Raw genomic sequence first — 18,445 nt, forward strand, 5'->3', positions numbered from 1 at the left:
AATCTTTAGTGATTAGTGTCTTCAGCACTAAACACACCTACATCCACCCCTTGATGACTTAACTGATGTATCAACCAGATGTAACACAAGGATTTTTGTTTGAGGCAATCAAAGCTTGAATTAATTATAAATTAGGTGTTGTTTTTTTGTCTAGTGAGTAATCTACAGTCATCTTCCTCCACAGTTCAGAGACGACAACAAGAAACTCCATCCTTGTCTGGTGGACTTCCAGAGTCTCCCTGAACCAGAGAGGAACTACAACCTGCAGATGTCCGGCGAGACTCTCAAGTGAGTTTGAGGTTTCTCTGAGAGAGATGTGTCAGGAGATAAAGTTCCTCCCTTAGTGTTGTTGTTGATGACCGTGTCCTTGTTTTCCCACAGGACTCTCCTGGCGCTGGGTTGCCACGTCGGTATGGGTGACGAGAAAGCAGAGGAGAATCTCAAGAAGATCAAGCTGCCCAAGACGTACGACGACAGACATTTCTGGTTGCATAAACATTCCACATGGTCTTTTATGTATGTCTGAATATGCACTTTCGTCTGTCCTCTAGCTATGTGATGAGCAATGCATACAAGCCTGCCCCCCTTGACCTCAACCATGTCAAACTGACACCAAACCAGAACCAGCTTGTAGAAAAACTGGCAGAAAATGGGCATAATGTTTGGGCAAGGGACCGGGTACGACAAGGATGGACCTACAGTATTGTGCAGGTATCAATTTCACATTTTGAATCAATAATTTTTACATCACCTCAGTTCTCATAATTCTCTTATCTTAAGACCATGTCCATTTATATAATGTAATTTAGGCTAAACCCTGGAGCCGTTCCAGTGTTAATGATTTTTTGTTTTCTGTTACTCTTCTCAGGACATCATGAATAAGCGAAACCCTCGTCTGGTACCTTACAACCTGTTGGACGAGAAAACTAAGAAAACCAACCGAGACAGCGTCAACAACGCTGTCCGCACCCTCATCGGCTACGGCTACAACATCGAGCCTCCGGATCAGGAGAGCAGTAAGTCGATGTGTGTTTATTTAACCCAGAATCTCAAACATCTCCATCTTTCTTCATCGTATCTGTTATCTTTGCCCCACAGCTGGCCATGGCCTGGAGAACACCCGCGGGGACAAGGTGCGGATCTTCAGGGCCGAGAGGTCGTACGCTATCACCCAAGGGAAGTGGTACTTTGAGTTTGAGGCTGTGACTACGGGAGAGATGCGAGTGGGCTGGGCGCGGCCTAGTGTCCGCTCTGACACTGAACTGGGAGCAGATGAACTGGCCTACGTCTTTAACGGCAACAAGGTCGGTCCGCAACTTTTCCCCAAATTAAATCAGTGTCCCTGTAATATAATGCAATATTTAAAGTTGGTAAATCAAAAACCTAGTTAATAAGCTGTGTAAATGTATTTCCAAAACCTTCCAAAACTGTGATGAAGTTAATAGTGAATTTCCTGGAAAGGATCCACATCTCATATGGTCAAACTAAAAATAGAATTTTGAAAGACACTTTGATGTGTGCAGTCTCTTAAATTGTAGGTGGGGCTTGAAAATAAACCAAAATTCAGTGATATCATAACTTTTTATTTTTATTTTTTAATGGCAAGAAAAGAGTCAAATCAACATTCATTTGGGCAACACCAAAACAGGTTTCAGTACCCATAAAGGATTACTTGAGTCCGCCGTAGCCTGAGAGTGATTTCTTTTTTAAATGGAAATTTGAAGTAGTATTTTTATGAACCCTTTCCAGGCTCAAAGATGGCATGTTGGCAATGATCCCTTCGGTCGCCAGTGGCTGTCTGGCGATGTAGTCGGCTGTATGATTGACCTGATTGAGATGAACATCATGTTCACACTCAACGGAGAAATGCTGATCAGTGACTCAGGCTCGGACATGGCGTTCAAAGACATTGAAATTGGGGAAGGTAAGAGTCATTATGTAATCAGCATTAGCAGCAGTTTACATAAAACGTACAGGATATAAGCACAACTTCACAGTAATTAGTAAATACTTTTACCAATAACGATCCTGTGTTTATACCCCGCAGGTTTTATTCCGGTGTGTGCCCTGGGCCTGTCTCAGGTTGGAAGGATTAATCTCGGGCAGAACGTCAGCAGCCTGCGCTACTTTGCCATCTGTGGCCTGCAGGAAGGATTCGAACCTTTTGCCATCAACATGAAGCGAGACATTACCATGTGGTTCAGTAAAAGTTTGCCCCAGTTCGTGCCTCTACCCACCGATCACAACCATGTTGAGGTAATTACTCCGTGACTCTTTCTATGTTGAATGAATAATTAAAACCAGATAATTTATTCATCTTTAAACGTGCTCTCTCCCAGGTCTCCCGCGTGGACGGGACTGTGGACACCGCCCCCTGCCTGAAGCTGACCCACAGGACCTTTGGCTCGCAGAATGCCAACACGGATATGATGTTCCTCCGACTTAGCATGCCCGTCCAGTTCCACGAGATCTTCAAGTTCCCGGCAGGCACGACCCCTCTCACCCGTGCCCTCACTATACCCGAGGAGGAAGTGGTAGTGGTGGAGCCCGACTCCGAGTTTGAGGTTCTGAAGAAGTCGGCCGGCCGCAAGGAGCAGGACGATGACAAGAAGGAGCCGTCCGTACCGAAGGAGCTCACTTTGGAAAATGAGAAAGACTCGGTGTCAGAAAAGGGAAAGAAAAAAGGGTACATATAGTGGAGAGGAACAAGCCTGCAGAGCATTTCAGATGCAGCTTATTATGTAAATAATATATCCATCTTCTCTGGCTAAAACAAAACATGGGCCAGAGAAGAGCATCCCTTCTCCACTAATTGAGACTCTATTAAGGTGCTCAATTTTCCATTAATTCAAAACTAGATACAAAATGACAAAATCAACAATGTACAGTTTTTCCTATTTTGTCCCTTAGTTTTGCTTGTGATACATGCAGTTTGCTGATGTTGCATTATGTGGTCTCAGATCAGTTCATCAAGCAAATATCGTCAAAATATACGTTATCCTCTTTGCACATTAGATTCTTCTCCAAGGCCAAGAAGGTTGCCATGACACCTCTTGCCCCTCCTCCTGCTCCTCCGATGGTGCCCCGTTTGGTGGAAGATGTGGTCCCTGATGACAGAGATGACCCTGAGTTCATCTTGAATACCACCACTGTGAGCTGAACACTAGCCACTGCTATTGCCTGATTTACAGCACATGTTAAAATTGTTCCTCCAGTTTTGTGCAATGTCTCTGAATAAGGCCGGCTCATTGGGAGTTAACTGTATATTAGGTTATCATACTATTTTAAGTCATCTTAGTATCTCCAGATAATCTAATATTACTACTCCTAAATGTCTCACTCAGCCGTCCCCTTTCCTTATTTTCTATTTTCAGTATTACTACTCGTTGAGGATCTTTGCTGGGCAGGAGCCGTCCGGTGTGTGGGTCGGCTGGGTGACTCCTGACTACCACCAGTATGATCCGACCTTCGACCTCTCCAAAGTGCGCAGTGTCACCGTTACTGTGGGAGATGACAGAGGCAACATACACGACAGGTAAGTCTTTCCCTCTTTCTAACGGTATTCTATTAACAAGAGCAGTGCCAGTTCCTGGAGGTTTGTCTCCCGGAGCTGCCGCACGCTCTCCTCTGGCCGAATACGTTGTTTTATAACTGCTGATTTAAAAGGTTTGGACTGTATGGACCTCTATAAAGAGGTGAAAGGATGCCCCCTATTTGGCGCATTTGTGTCAAGATTTATATAAGATCTTTTGTTATATGTAAGTCATGTGATTTAGGCTCGCTGTGTAATTCCAGTCCATCATGTGTGTGGACAAGAAAGTGAATAGTAAATGGTCTTTCTGTTAATAAAAAAAAGCTTTAAACTAAATAGAGTTCAAGAGAGAGAAGTAGGGTTTATGGTTCAAAAAGGGACGTTATAAGCTTTTATTTGCATCTACTGTTGAAATACTTGATTCATTTGCAGCCTTTAAATAGTGCAAACAGACTGTGTTGCTCCTCATTTAGCTGCTTGCTGCTGTTTTGTTATTGTCTATCTCTATATCTCTATTATTTTTTCTGTATAATGTGTCAACTGACATATAAAAGAAAACAAGATGAGTTTTAACGTCGGATGTTATTTCTCTGCAGTATGAAGCACAGTAACTGTTACATGGTGTGGGGCGGGGACCTAGTCAGCAATCAGCAGACCCGCTTCAGCCAGGAGGACATGGTGATTGGCTGCTTGGTCGACCTGGCAACAGGCCTCATGACCTTTACAGCCAACGGAAAAGAGATTAACACCTTCTACCAGGTAAGGAAAGGCTACACAATAGAGTGTGTGTGTGTGTGTGTGTGTGTGTGTGTGTGTGTGTGTGTGTGTGCGTGTGTGTGTGTGTGTGTGTGTGTGTGTGTGTGTTTCAGGCTCCCCTTCAAATAAGTTGGATGAGTTATTTTACGTGGAGCTGTAAAACCAGAGGTGTTTTGTTTCAGGTGGAGCCCAACACCAAGCTGTTCCCTGCCATCTTCGTTCAGCCCTCCAGTCAGAACATGGTGCAGCTGGAGCTGGGAAAACTCAAGGTACAACACTACTTTTGCTCACACGACAGAAACGCGAAAGTCACCCTTTTTTTCTCTCTTCCGATTCAGCTTCTCCAACTTTCTTCAAAAAATATGTAGTGCCTACTTCCTTTCATACGTCATTCAGAACGACATCATAACTTGTGCCAGCCAACCCTCGACCTTGGTTTAACACGATGGACCATGCAATTCATTAATGTAAACGTATAGTTTTTAGACGTACGTGACGGTAGCTGGAAAGATATGAAAACGCAGGGAATCAAGGTAAATAAGGTTTATCGGTAGTATGGAACTACACAGCTGACGAGTCTCTGCTCACCATAAATTATGGGTTGAACCTACATCCCATGCACGTCTGCTGTATATAAAGCCCCATTTGTTTGTTTAATTGGCAGGTTTTCTCCCTTTCTTCCTTTATAAAGTCTCATTGTGTTGTTTTTTATGTCTATGATCATCTATACCTCCGAACCCTCTTGCTCTTTCTCCCCCTCTCAGAACATCATGCCCATCTCGGCCGCCATGTTTCACAGCGAGCGCAACAACCCGGTCCCTCAGTGCCCTCCCAGGCTGGATGTCCAGATGCTGACCCCGGTTATCTGGAGTCGTATGCCCAATCACTTCCTCAAACCGGAGGTGGGCAAAGTGAGTGAGAGGCTGGGCTGGATGGTGGAGTGCACTGAGCCTCTCATCATGATGGCTCTTCACATCCCAGAGGAGAACAGGTCAGAGACAGTAGCCCCATCAGAGCTAGTTATGGGGGGAACAATGTGCGGGTTAGCAGCAGGTAATCAAACTGCACTTTTGAATGGATGTGGCAGTAACCTCTGATTTTATCACCATAAACTTGTCGGATTTACTTGCAGTTCAGGATTTTGATAATTGCTCTCTTTGTTTTGATCCCTGAGTCTGTCTTTTGTCTCTCAGGTGTATTGACATCCTGGAGCTGTCGGAGCGTCTGGATCTGATGAAGTTCCACCACCACACCCTCATGCTCTACTGCGCCGTGTGTGCACTCGGCAACAACCGGGTGGCCCACGCCCTGTGCAGCCACGTGGATGAGTCCCAGCTTTTCTACTCCACCGAGAACACATACCTGCCCGGACCCCTCCGCAGTGGCTACTACGACCTGCTCATCAGCATTCACCTGGAGTCTGCCAAGCGGGCACGCCTGGGCACCAACAGGGAGTTTATCGTCCCCATGTCTGCGGAGACGCTCAGCATCCACCTCTATCCCGATGCAAAGAAGGCCCACTCTCTCCCCGGCGTCGGCCTAACCACCTGCTTGCGGCCCAAGCTGCATTTCTCCTCCATCAACTTTGTCGGCACGGATCCTGACTTATACACCATGAGTCCCGTTTTCCCCCTGCAGGTTAGATACAAGAGACAGGTTGTGTTGAAAAAATGTAATGAAACTTTCGTTGCATTTAGCCTATTTTTTTTTATCATTCCCCCTCAGGAGCTGAAGACCAGGGCGATTAGCATGTTAACAGAGGCTGTGCTGGATGGGAGCCAGGCCATGCGGGATCCAGTAGGAGGCAGCGTGGAGTTCCACTTCGTCCCAATCCTGAAGCTGATCAGTACACTACTCATGATGGGAATCTTTAACGACGAGGACACGAAGCACATACTCAAGATGATCGATCCAAATGTTTTCAGTGGAAAGGTGGAGGAGGAGGAGGAGGAGGAGAAAGCTGAGGAGGGTGGAGCTGCTGAGGAAGCAAAAAAGGGGGAGGATACGGAGGAGGAAGCTGAGAGCGATCTTGAGGATGAAGGGGTCGGTGATGAGGAAGAGGAGCTGAAAGATTTGGGAGGAGAGCATAAGGAGGAAGATGCTGAGCCTAAGGAGGAAGGAGAGGTTGAGGAGAAGGAGGAGGGAGAGGCCAAAGGAGTAAAGGTGGATGGAGAGAAGGCAGAGGAAGAGAAGGAGGCCGAGGCAGTGGAGGCAGAAGTGAAAGATGAAGAAGAGGGTCTAGAGGAGGGATTGCTCCAGATGAAGCTACCAGAGTCTGTCAAACTGCAGGTCATTATATTTTATAACCAAACACTGCCATTCATCTGTATGCATCTGCACAGTATTCATATCCTTACAATATCTGGTAAATGTGTACGTATTCTACATCTTAAACTCTTCCTCCTATCTCCTCTACCTCTCTCAGATGTGCACACTGCTGCAGTACTTCTGCGACTGCGAGCTGCGACACAGAGTGGAGGGCATCGTGGCCTATTCCGACCAGTTTGTCAACGATATTCAGAAGAATCAACGCGTGCGCTACAACCTGTTAATGAGAGCCTTCACCATGTCGGCTGCTGAGACCGCACGCAAGACCCGCGAGTTCCGTTCACCCCCGCATGACCAGGTACTGATGAACCAGGATTACCGATTGTGAGCCATGGGGTTTGAATTTAAATTGAATTTTCAACTAGAGTTTTACTTTTGACAGCTTATTTCTAAGGAGATGGGCTTGCATACAAAAATCTTGTTTGACGCCTTGTTTTTAAGGCATGTTATCATATTGGTTCATTCTGTCACATGTATGATGGAGAACACAAGAAAAACAAAAAACATCCCTGGGAATGTTTGAAAGGAAATGCCTTGTTCAAAACGAGAAGACACAAACCAATGCCGATGGGGTTATCTGACTGTTCCTCCTCAAGGTTCTCTTGCTGACCAACTTCAAGCACAGTCCAGAGGATGAGAACAGTCCAGTGCCCGAGGAGGTGCGGGACACTCTGGCAGAGTTCCACGTTGACCTCCTGCTTCACTGCGGTGAGAAATCCTTTAAAGATCCTGCGTGTTTATTTTACTCTGCAGGTGTGGATGACTTTCCAAAGTGTTTTGGGCTCTTAATGCTGAATTCCCATTTCACTCACAGGTATACATATCGAGGAGGAGGCGGAGGAGGAGGAGGTGGATTCCTCGCTGAGGGGCAGACTCATCAGTCTGGTCGATAAGGTCAAGAGCTTGCGCAAGAAGAAGGTGGAAGAGGAGAAGCCGGAGGTCGAGGAGGAAACAAAGCCCAGTAAGAAGAGCAGCCGAATGATATTCAAACTTCAGTCCAAACAAATAGCAAATTTAGCCTTTATGAATCCATAACAATATAACACATGATATTACATAACAGACACACTGTACCTCTTTGTGTCCCCTCCACCAAGGCTCCCTTCAGGAACTGATCTCCCACACCATGATCCACTGGGCCCAGGAGGCGTTCATCCAGAATCCTGAGCTGGTGCGCTTGATGTTCAGCCTGCTCCACCGGCAGTACGACGGCCTCGGCGAGCTGATCCGCGCGCTGCCCAAAGCCTACGCCATCAACGCCGTGTCCGTCCAGGACACCATGGATCTACTTGAGTGCTTGGGACAGATCCGTTCGCTGCTCATCGTCCAGATGGGCCCAGAGGAGGAGCGGCTCATGATCCAGAGCATCGGGTCAGTATGTGTTGAGATAAAGAAGGGACATTTGCCTTATAACAAAAAAACATCCCACACTGCAAATGTGTTATAGCAAAATGGGAAAGAGAAGGTAACCTCTCAATATCAAATGAGGACTGTTTGGATGTGTTGACATTTCAGTGGACATGCACCAACTCTAAACTATGGAGGGAATTTGGGTGGAAGTGCGTTCTTCATTTCTATATTACACTAAAGCAGAAAGCACATTTTGCTGGAGGCAAATGTTGGAGACGATGTGGCAATCGGGAAGCAAATCATTGGTATATATTTTGGGAGTGTCCAGTGATACAATCTTTCTGGGCAGAGTTTCACAAAGCATGACAAAGCATACTTAACACTGACCTGCCCACTGCTATTTTCCACATTATCTTTAGGAAAATTGATTTTCAAACAAGGCGTTCAGATGAACACATGTTTTCACACACAAGGCGCTAGGTGCTTCCTGAACCAACCCCACGATGACACGAGAGTGGATAGACATAGTAAATTACATCAATGTTATGGGAACATTTTCTCTTTGTCTTCAAAAAATTATGTTTACTCAAATCTAGAACAAGTGGATCAGATTCTAATCAGATTTTGTGGAGATATTGAATGAATGACACTGTAGCATTGTTTTAGCTAAGCAAACCTCATCGACTATTCCATTCTCTTCTAAGTCCCCCCCTGACATAGTTTTTCATTGCTTATGCGTGCACAAGAGTGAGATATACAAAGTTACCCAATTTTGAAGAATTATGGACAGCAGAAGAAAGAATATTGCTCAATCTGCAATTGTTTTCCAATTCGTCATCAGAACTTAACCAGTGACTTATATTTATTTTATTCTTTTAGGAACATCATGAACAACAAGGTGTTCTACCAACACCCCAATCTGATGAGAGCTCTTGGTATGCACGAGACTGTCATGGAAGTGATGGTCAATGTGCTAGGAGGAGGAGGAGACTCCAAGGTAACTGTGATGATTTTCACTCTTAGTTTATCTTCTTATTCAGTCCAACCGGAATAATTGATCTGTTGGACACTTGAATTAATTACAGCCCAGAGTAGATTAACCCTATCTTTTCACTCTTTCTCTCCAGGAGATTCGATTCCCCCAAATGGTGACCAACTGCTGCCGCTTCCTGTGCTACTTCTGTCGCATCAGCCGACAGAACCAGCGCTCCATGTTTGACCATCTGAGCTACCTGCTGCAGAACAGCGGCATCGGCTTGGGTCAGTATGCGCTACGATTACACTGTTACACTATGCTGTACATGATATAATTTCCCCTCAGATTTAATTTAGAAATTTAGATTTATTTGTTTGTTGAATATTTGAAAACTATGTTAAAAGATTAGATTCTAAACTTTCTCGATAATCAGAGGTCCTTTGAAATGTTTTCCCTGACAGCAAAAAACATATAGGACACTATGAATGACTGCCTGTATCTCAGGCAAAGAACAAACAAATGCAGACTTGTCTTACATTTGCAGGCATGCGCGGGTCCACACCTCTGGATGTGGCTGCGGCTTCTTGCATTGACAACAATGAGCTGGCCTTGGCTCTACAAGAGCAGGACCTGGAAATGGTATGAGAAAATTAAAAAAAGATGGCGAGAAGGAAACGCATGGATGGGTTCAGTGGCCTTGTTAGCTCATAGGCTCTCTTGGTGTCTCCTCACATGCGTGTTGATACAGGTGGTGACGTACCTGGCGGGCTGCGGCCTCCAGATGTGTCCAATGCTCCTCTCGAAGGGCTACCCTGACATCGGCTGGAACCCCTGTGGAGGAGAGCGATACCTGGACTTCCTCCGCTTTGCTGTCTTTGTTAACGGTCAGCACCCTCCCATGTGCTGTTTACATTTACTGTTCTGAGTTGACCGTATCCGTCACTAACATTCACACCCTCTCACAGGGGAGAGCGTGGAGGAGAACGCCAACGTCGTGGTGCGTTTGCTCATCCGGCGGCCCGAGTGCTTCGGCCCGGCCCTGAGAGGAGAGGGCGGGAATGGTCTGCTGGCTGCCATGGAGGAGGCCATCAAGATCTCAGAGGATCCGGCGAGGGATGGACCCACGGTCAAGAAAGACAGACGCTTCATGTAAGTGTTGACCATTACACAGTGAAGCCCCGGAGTAAAGTAACCGGTCAGTCACCGGTTAATTAGTGTCGGATAGAAAAAAGCTAAATTAACCAAATATTTTGGGGCTGTAGATGTGATGCAGGCTGCACCGTTTGACTAAATGACTTAATGGGCATTATTATAAAGCTATGTTAACATGTTGTCTTGATTGACAGGTTCGGTGGTGAGGAACAGCACGAGGAGAACCGTGTACATCTGGGAAATGCAATCATGTCCTTCTACTCGGCCCTCATCGATCTGCTGGGTCGCTGCGCTCCCGAGATGCACGTGAGTAGAACAACTTTTCGTGATATTGATTTTTTTTCTTGAGCCTCCAGGCCCTTTGGCTCAGAGTGGCAGTTGGTCTCACACAGTGTGTCGTAAATGTTCATGTCGATAGCTGATCCAAGCGGGCAAGGGTGAAGCTCTCAGGATCAGGGCCATCCTGAGGTCTCTGGTTCCCATAGAGGATCTGGTGGGAGTCATCAGCTTATCCGTCCAGATTCCTGCCTACGGAAAAGGTGAGACACTAAGTCGGAATCATGTATGGACGCGCTATGCAAGTGTGCAATATTTGGGGGTTTTTTTGTCGATGTCCTGCATTTGATTTCTTCTGTCCGAAGCCACGGATGGGCAGATCCTTGAGCCGAAGATGTCCGCCAGTTTTGTGCCGGATCACAAGGCCTCCATGGTGCTGTTCCTCGACAGAGTGTACGGCATCGACAACCAGGACTTCTTGCTTCATGTGCTGGAGGTCGGCTTCCTGCCTGACATGAGAGCCGCAGCTTCTCTGGACACGGTGACAAGCAAAAGACAAAACAAAACAGCAAAGACACGTTACTTACCACTCCACCTGTCTCCAAAGTATTATACTGTGTACAAATAGTTTTTTCTCCCTCCACCTGTGATTCTAGTTGTCATTCAGTACAACTGAAATGGCCCTGGCGCTGAACCGCTACCTCTGTTCGGCTGTGCTGCCTCTGCTCACCAAGTGTGCCCCGTTGTTTGCTGGGACGGACCACCGGGCCATCATGATCGACTCCATGCTCCACACCATCTACCGCCTGTCCCGCGGCCGAGCCCTCACCAAGGCTCAGAGGGACGTCATTGAGGAGTGCCTCGTGTCGCTCTGCAAGTCAGTACCAATCCCCGTCTCTTTATTTGGAAACATGTGAATGATAATTGGGCATCTAAATGGTTGTAATAGTTGGGGTCGGGTACCGAATTCTACTAAACCTACACCTAAATAAACATTTTCGGTATGGTAGCGAGTAAAGTATCGTAGCACCAATGGGAAGGGGTACATGAAAGAAACAGCATCCACTTCTAAACAGCTGGATTCCTCATGAAGCATTTTGATGACATTCACAGGTACCTTCGGCCCTCCATGCTGCAGCATCTGCTGAGACGGCTGGTGTTTGATGTGCCCATCCTCAACGAATATGCAAAGATGCCTCTCAAGGTTGGTCTTAACTTACCATTATTATAACTTAGATTTTATTGAAACAAAAAGAAATACAACATATGTACACCCAATCTGCGTTTAACACACAACCAATTCAAACACGGAAATGTATCTCCAACATTGATTACATCGCAGTGATTATTGCATTTTCTTGTTCAGTTATTACACACAGTAATTACCAGTGAATAGCTTTCTTGGGAATACCACGCATTAAACATATATATTATTTCGATCTGTTATTTAATTGTTTCAGCTGTTGACCAATCACTACGAGCGCTGCTGGAAGTACTACTGCTTGCCTAACGGATGGGCTAATTTCGGGGTGACCTCAGAGGAGGAGCTACATCTGTCTCGTAAACTCTTTTGGGGAATCTTTGAATCTCTGGCGCACAAGGTGAGAGCGGAATCTCTTGGTGTTCAAGCTGTGTGATCACACAGGTTTAATGCTCGCGTCATTATCAACGTGACTTCTCCGCTGTCATCCGAACTACAGAAATACGACGCAGAGCTCTTCAAGATCGCCATGCCGTGCCTCTGTGCTATAGGAGGAGCCATCCCGCCCGACTATGTGGATGCCACCTACTCTCACGTGGAGAAGAAGGCCTCTGTGGATGCTGAAGGCAACTTTGACCCGAAACCAGTGGAAACCACCAAGTGAGCAGAGAAATACAAGACAGTACAAAAAATGTTTCACACAAGTTCCAGTACTTATCGTAGGAATACTTCACGTACACAATGAGCATTTGTATAATCAAATACTCACTGCATGTTACCTTGAAGAAAACTTTTTTTGAGCAATTTGATGTGATTTCCCAAGTCTTGAGTGTACACCTCATTGTTAAACTTATTCACAGCACCATCATCCCCGAGAGGCTGGATGCCTTCATCAACAAGTTTGCAGAGCACACTCATGACAGATGGGCCTTTGAGAAGGTCGGTTACGAAAAATCTAAATCACCAGATATAAAAGTGCCTGTTTTTCTTTTTTAAATCGTTTTGTACTTTGTAGTAATCGCAATGGTTAATTACATTTTCAGATTCAGAACAACTGGACCTACGGAGAGGTGTTGGATGAGAACGCAAAGTCTCACCCAATGCTGCGGCCCTACAAAACCTTCTCTGAAAAGGTAATGTTTCTTCTGTCAGGTCTGAACACAGGAATAAATGAGTATTCCTGAGCCATCAACGTCTGACATTTTGAATACGTGTGTCAACGACACACCGTATTCTCTCTGTTTCTCAGGACAAGGAGATTTATCGTTGGCCCATCAAAGAGTCCGTCAAAGCCATGCTGGCCTGGGAGTGGACCTTGGATAAAGCCAGGGACGGGGATGGAGAAGTGGAGAAGAAGGCCGCAGCCACACGCAAGATCTCCCAAACCGCTCAGGTAAAAGAGAGAGGAGTGAAAAATACACCCGGTGTAACAGGTCATAGCATACCCCCAGTCCGGACTATACCTGGAGCTAAAGGGGCCGAGGCTAGATTATACCCCGGGTGTATTATGGCCTAGGCCAATTCATAACCCTTAGGACAGATTATACCCCTATGATATCATTTAGTGTTGAGTGATATACACAATAATTACTTATTTTTCAACATTCTATTGGGGGTTCAGCTTTGTCACGTAAGTTAAGTGAGAAAGTTGTCTGATTTAAATCTTAAAACTCTAAAACATAGACTTGTATTACTTCAACCAGAAAAACTGAAAAAATATTAGACTTCCACAAAGATCAAAGATTACTACTTTTTCTAACTCATGGCCAACTTATTTAGTTATTAAGCATTTTGGACAGCCTGACACATAACACAACGAAAATGACGCAAAAAAATAGCCTGATGACAGTTCTGACTGAATGGCAATAACGAACGTCACACCCCTTCACTGGCTAGCTAACTATCAAGATTACCTGACAGTAGATTCAAGATTCAAGATAAAACAGTTACTCTGTACAATGATAAGCTTATTTTGCTGGGTCCTCCTAACACACATAATTACAATAAACTTAAGGTAAAAAAATAAATCAATAAACTTAAGGTAAAAAATAAATCAATAAACTTAAGGTAAAAAATCAATAAAAATAAGGCACAAAATATAGTAACAGTATTGCACAAAAATGAGGCACAAGAATATGAATCGGTGTATTAAGTGCACTATGCATTGCAACAAATATACACTCTGGGGTATACTCTGGCCTGGAGGGGTATAGTATGGCCCGGGCCAAAGTATACCCAGTTATACTCTGGGCGGGGGTTAATTTGGCCTGTTACACCGGTATTAGAATACGCTGTTCCTGAAGGGAAATTAATTGACTTTGAGATGAATTTCTGCTCTGGACTTCTTGTTTGCGCTTTGATTCATAAGTAGTAAGTGGCTCTGGAGAGTCACATCTGTTTGTGTAGCCCAGTGGTTCTAAACGTTTTATGTCCGTGTACTTTTGTACTATGTGAAGTTCTCATGTAGCTCATGGAGAGTGGTCGTCCTGAAACCACAAGGTAGCCGGTTCGATCCCTGGTCCCCATAGTTTTCATGTTGAAGTGTCCTTGAGCAAGACACTGAAGCCCCAGTGCTTCACATCAGCACACTGCTCCTTAATCCTTAATTACAAGGATGGGTAAAATGCAGAGAATAATTTCTCCATTGTGGGATTAATAAAGGATTATAAAATATATATATATATATATATATATATATATATATATATATATATATATATATATATATATATATATATATATATAAAATTAAATTAAAAAAACAGCATCTCCCCCACCTCGCCCCACCTATAATACCCCACAGTTTGAGAACCACTGGTGTAGCCTGTGCTCCTTCCAGTTTGCATGGCGGTGAGGAGGTCTGTTTGGTGACACCAGGAAGCTGCTTAACATCCTCCTGTATTATCTTTTTGTCATACATGTTCTTACTTCTCTGTCATTTGTCATATGAGTTGCCTGTGCTGTAATTGTGCACTCTTCAATTGCGCGTCCTCAGGTTTCCTAAAAATGTTTCTTTTCCTGTTTAATTTTTTTTTGGCGGGGGAGTTTTTCCTTATCTGCTGTACGGATCTTAGGACAGAAGCTGTCTAATGTTGTACTGACTGTAAAGCCCCTGAAGAAAATGTGTGATTTGTGACATCGGAATATATATAATTAAAATGGACTTGAATAATGTGATTATGTCAAACCCAGCTGTCCCTCCAGGTCTACAAAAAGGGGTGAAAATAGTCAGACCTATCTGTTCCCAGTACACACTTGTGACCAATTGAAATCAGTATTCTTCAACATTCTGCTCTTGTGCATAGTTAAATGGGTAAAACGATGGTGAAATCAAAGCAGTTCTCCTTCTGTGGGAATCTCCTGTAGTCCTCTAGGTCCCTAAGCCTCACCTGAAGAACCACATCTCTGAATGATGTGTTTTCTGTCTTCAGGCCACTTATGATCCCAGTCACGGCTACAACCCTCAGCCAATAGATATCGGAGGAATGTCCCTGTCCAGAGAGCTGCAGGTACGTCTCTTTCCGTCACAGCACTGATAACTGTAGGCCTCATATTTTGATTGACCTGTCAGGAGCCTGACTATATAACCGTGTCACCCTCACCGTGCAGTCTATGGCCGAGCAGCTGGCTGAGAACTACCACAACACCTGGGGCAGGAAGAAGAAGCTGGAGCTTCAGGCCAAAGGTGAGAGTCATTTTCTTCAAGAGTTTGTTTTTAGTGATGGTTGCTAGTTTGCAGTCTGTTGAGTCCAAAATTTAACTCCGTTAGGTGCCGGCACCCATCCTCTGCTCGTGCCGTATGACACCCTGACGGCCAAGGAGAAGGCCAGGGACAGAGAGAAGGCCCAGGACCTGCTCAAGTTCCTCCAGCTCAATGGATATGGTGTGACGAGGTAAGCAGCATGTTCTCGCCAGTTCATTTAAGATTAGAGCACAGATGGATAGAACATACAAGCTGTGGCACTCAAATCATAAACTATGACTGGTTTATATTGGTCTGTAGACCTAACAGGGTGACACATGTTGAGCTAAATTAGCCTGAGGTCTGTGAGTGATCTAGTGATTGGGAGCTAGCCTTCTACACAGAAACAGAAAAGGTCTAAAATCAGATACTTTCTTCATAATTTTGACGAACTAACAACAAATGAAATTGAAAAATGAAACAATGAGACGCGAAGTACATTAAGAAAATGGTAAAAACAAACAAACAAACAAAGAGCTATATGACATTTTATTCATACATGTTTTAAAGAAAATGTAAGGAAGTAATTTATGCGGACAGAAACATTGCTGCATAACAGGAACGACCCGGTTCAGTCCATGTTCCCCTGCCTCTCTGTTTGTCATTACTCCTCTCTCTTCTCTCCTCTCTCCATCTTCAGGGGACTGAAGGACATGGAGCAGGACATTTCCTCCATTGAGAAGCGTTTCGCCTACGGCTTCCTCCAGAAGCTTCTTAAATGGATGGACATCGCCCAGGAGTTCATTGCTCATCTCGGTACTTTGGTTTGCGAGACTTCCAACTTTTAATTGCGTATTGTTTAATCAACAAGCACCTTTTTAGGGCTGACTCAATTTTAATTCTGTTTTTACAGAGGCTGTGGTCAGCAGTGGAAGAGTGGAGAAGTCGCCACATGAACAAGAGATCAAATTCTTTGCCAAGGTCAGCTGTTTGGTGCTGCATTGAAGCTGTTTAATGGCATGATGAGGTGTTTCTTAGGTAGTTGTTATTGTCTAGAGTTCATATTTCATCTGGTTATTTTTTATAGATCCTCTTGCCGCTGGTCAATCAATACTTCAAGAACCACTGCCTGTACTTCCTCTCCACTCCCGCTAAAGTTTTGGGTAGTGGAGGGCATTCCTCCAACAAGGAGAAGGAGATGATTGCAAGGTATGTGCAGTAACAGCTTTAGAAAGCCTTCATCAAAAGACTGGTATGTTCTCTTCAATATCTACCGTTCCTCTAGTACGGTACTGTGACTGTGTCGCTCCTCTTCCCCTGTCTCTTCATCCCTCTCCTATTGTGCAATATCCAGTTAAACTTCTTGACCTCCCTTTGGCTTTTTTGTGTCACTTCAAACATCTTTCCTGCCCTGTTTCCCTTTACCGTTCTCCCTCCCCTCCTCTTTTTCTCCTCCGCCCTCAGTATCTTCTGTAAATTGGCTGCTTTGGTGAGGCACAGAGTTGCTCTTTTTGGTAAGGAACCTGCATGGTGGCGTTCCGGCCTGTCACCATCTCTGTCCCTTTGTTGAATCAGTTTTCCCTTTCGTATTAATTTTTATTTCGCCAGATCTTTTTCACTTCCTCTTCCTTCCTACCTTCTCATTTATATATGTCATGATGTCATTCTGTGCATTGTGTCACAGATGCTGTCCTCTCCACTCTCTCATCCCTTCCTTACTGCTTACTGGACCTACTCGTCTGGTGCTGCTCTGTCTTAAGCTCACCTTCTGCTTGGCTTTGATTTTGATTTTGATTTTCTTCTGTAACCAGATTCATGAAACTATCACAACTCTGTGGACACACAAAGGCAGAAATATGAAGATGCATTCTATTCTCAGATTTCTGTGATGAGCATGAGCCTGATTGTGTTTTTAAAATTCATTGTGGAACAGAACTCACGTGCACAGCCTTAATTGCCCCTCATACGGGTAGCCATAAATGGCTGAACAGTCAAGTAGCGCTGGTCAAGGTTCCACAATTACCTGCGATTTTCACACAGGCTGTGACTATTTCTCGCGCAAATACCATAAATGCATCCCATGTACCTGAAAACAATCATCGTGGTGATACCTCAGTCTTCATTGTCAAACACCTCAGAGTTGATCAATGACTAATTAATTGAGCTCATCTTGAAATACATTTTACAAAGAGCTTCATGGTTCAGGATTAAGCTCAACGATCATTTACTCGGGGAGATGATGGCTCGGAGGCCTCAGATGGACATTTTACAGAATGCTGTGTAGATTGCAAACAGGTTAAAACATCAGTGAAACTTGAAAATAACCTACAAAATGTGAGATCATCTTATATTTCATGTCCAGCTCATCATTTCACCAGCAGCGATTCAGACATTCTCACCACACTTTCTTCTTTTATACATTCCAAATGCCGTTTGCATGCTTTTTGGCGCACGTATCGTTCACACATCTGGGCCCAGGTGTTTACACAGATGCACTTTTCAATGTTGTGTTACTCGATAGGTCTGAAGACCACTTTTTGAAAGTCTCTGCTCAGAATGGATGCATTGTTACTCAGTTTATAAGACCACAACTGCAGGGACATGACAAAGCTGCCTGTGCATCGTCTGATGTATTACTGAACATCCTTACTGTGACTGCTCATAGAAAACAAAGGCAAATTCCCACATATAATTCACCTCTGCAATGCCAATGCAATTATGATATTCATTATGGTACACTCATACATGCACACATAAGCAGTACATGTGGCTTTACAAAAGGTGAATAAAGAGGAATCTTCCTGCGTTTTCTGTGCTTTTATGGAAATGTGGATCTTTTAGATAAATTTGAGGAATGCCAGGTTTGCATGTTCAACATGTTATCTGAAGTGTATCACGCAGTGCGGGACTGGTCTGGCCTTGGTCTGGACCCTCTCAACCCTTCAAAGTCTTAGTCTCGATACACTCTGGTCTTGGTCATGACTTTTCTCGGTTTGAGTTTAGGTTTTAAAACAAATAAAACACCAGTGTCGCTCCTAACAGAGCGATTTGAGCATGAATGTCTGAAGTGGTGTCATGAAGGACAGCATTGCACTGCGGCTCTGTGAGGCGTTCTCAGCTTGGCTTATGTGAGGCGGTATGTGTTTTAACCTCACTCTCCATCTCCACCATCATGCGTCTCTAATAGTCACT

The 18,445-nt window shown here is 44.6% G+C and overlaps 1 protein-coding gene across 1 annotated transcript in view; it reads left to right on the forward strand.

Annotated features, from left to right (window-relative positions):
- The window catches only part of ryr1b (ryanodine receptor 1b (skeletal)), a 67,166-nt gene that overhangs the window by 21,986 nt on the left and 26,735 nt on the right, over positions 1–18,445 (forward strand). The window contains exons 23-63 of the mRNA XM_079224808.1: positions 185–288; positions 382–465; positions 552–711; positions 869–1,016; positions 1,099–1,304; positions 1,750–1,924; positions 2,048–2,256; positions 2,340–2,686; positions 3,016–3,151; positions 3,375–3,535; positions 4,129–4,291; positions 4,471–4,557; positions 5,053–5,279; positions 5,482–5,926; positions 6,014–6,577; positions 6,714–6,914; positions 7,213–7,324; positions 7,431–7,577; positions 7,714–7,987; positions 8,846–8,963; positions 9,094–9,226; positions 9,487–9,581; positions 9,691–9,826; positions 9,908–10,091; positions 10,289–10,400; positions 10,513–10,633; positions 10,736–10,911; positions 11,027–11,247; positions 11,484–11,574; positions 11,831–11,971; positions 12,071–12,231; positions 12,432–12,510; positions 12,615–12,704; positions 12,821–12,964; positions 15,003–15,080; positions 15,181–15,256; positions 15,341–15,464; positions 15,954–16,069; positions 16,167–16,234; positions 16,341–16,462; positions 16,718–16,767. Of these exons, the coding sequence (XP_079080934.1) occupies positions 185–288; positions 382–465; positions 552–711; positions 869–1,016; positions 1,099–1,304; positions 1,750–1,924; positions 2,048–2,256; positions 2,340–2,686; positions 3,016–3,151; positions 3,375–3,535; positions 4,129–4,291; positions 4,471–4,557; positions 5,053–5,279; positions 5,482–5,926; positions 6,014–6,577; positions 6,714–6,914; positions 7,213–7,324; positions 7,431–7,577; positions 7,714–7,987; positions 8,846–8,963; positions 9,094–9,226; positions 9,487–9,581; positions 9,691–9,826; positions 9,908–10,091; positions 10,289–10,400; positions 10,513–10,633; positions 10,736–10,911; positions 11,027–11,247; positions 11,484–11,574; positions 11,831–11,971; positions 12,071–12,231; positions 12,432–12,510; positions 12,615–12,704; positions 12,821–12,964; positions 15,003–15,080; positions 15,181–15,256; positions 15,341–15,464; positions 15,954–16,069; positions 16,167–16,234; positions 16,341–16,462; positions 16,718–16,767 (6,586 nt within the window). The remainder of the gene's footprint in view (positions 1–184; positions 289–381; positions 466–551; positions 712–868; positions 1,017–1,098; positions 1,305–1,749; positions 1,925–2,047; positions 2,257–2,339; positions 2,687–3,015; positions 3,152–3,374; positions 3,536–4,128; positions 4,292–4,470; positions 4,558–5,052; positions 5,280–5,481; positions 5,927–6,013; positions 6,578–6,713; positions 6,915–7,212; positions 7,325–7,430; positions 7,578–7,713; positions 7,988–8,845; positions 8,964–9,093; positions 9,227–9,486; positions 9,582–9,690; positions 9,827–9,907; positions 10,092–10,288; positions 10,401–10,512; positions 10,634–10,735; positions 10,912–11,026; positions 11,248–11,483; positions 11,575–11,830; positions 11,972–12,070; positions 12,232–12,431; positions 12,511–12,614; positions 12,705–12,820; positions 12,965–15,002; positions 15,081–15,180; positions 15,257–15,340; positions 15,465–15,953; positions 16,070–16,166; positions 16,235–16,340; positions 16,463–16,717; positions 16,768–18,445) is intronic.

The sequence above is a fragment of the Taurulus bubalis genome, assembly GCF_910589615.1.
Source record: "Taurulus bubalis genome assembly, chromosome: 10".
Taxonomy (NCBI): Eukaryota; Metazoa; Chordata; class Actinopteri; order Perciformes; family Cottidae; genus Taurulus; species Taurulus bubalis.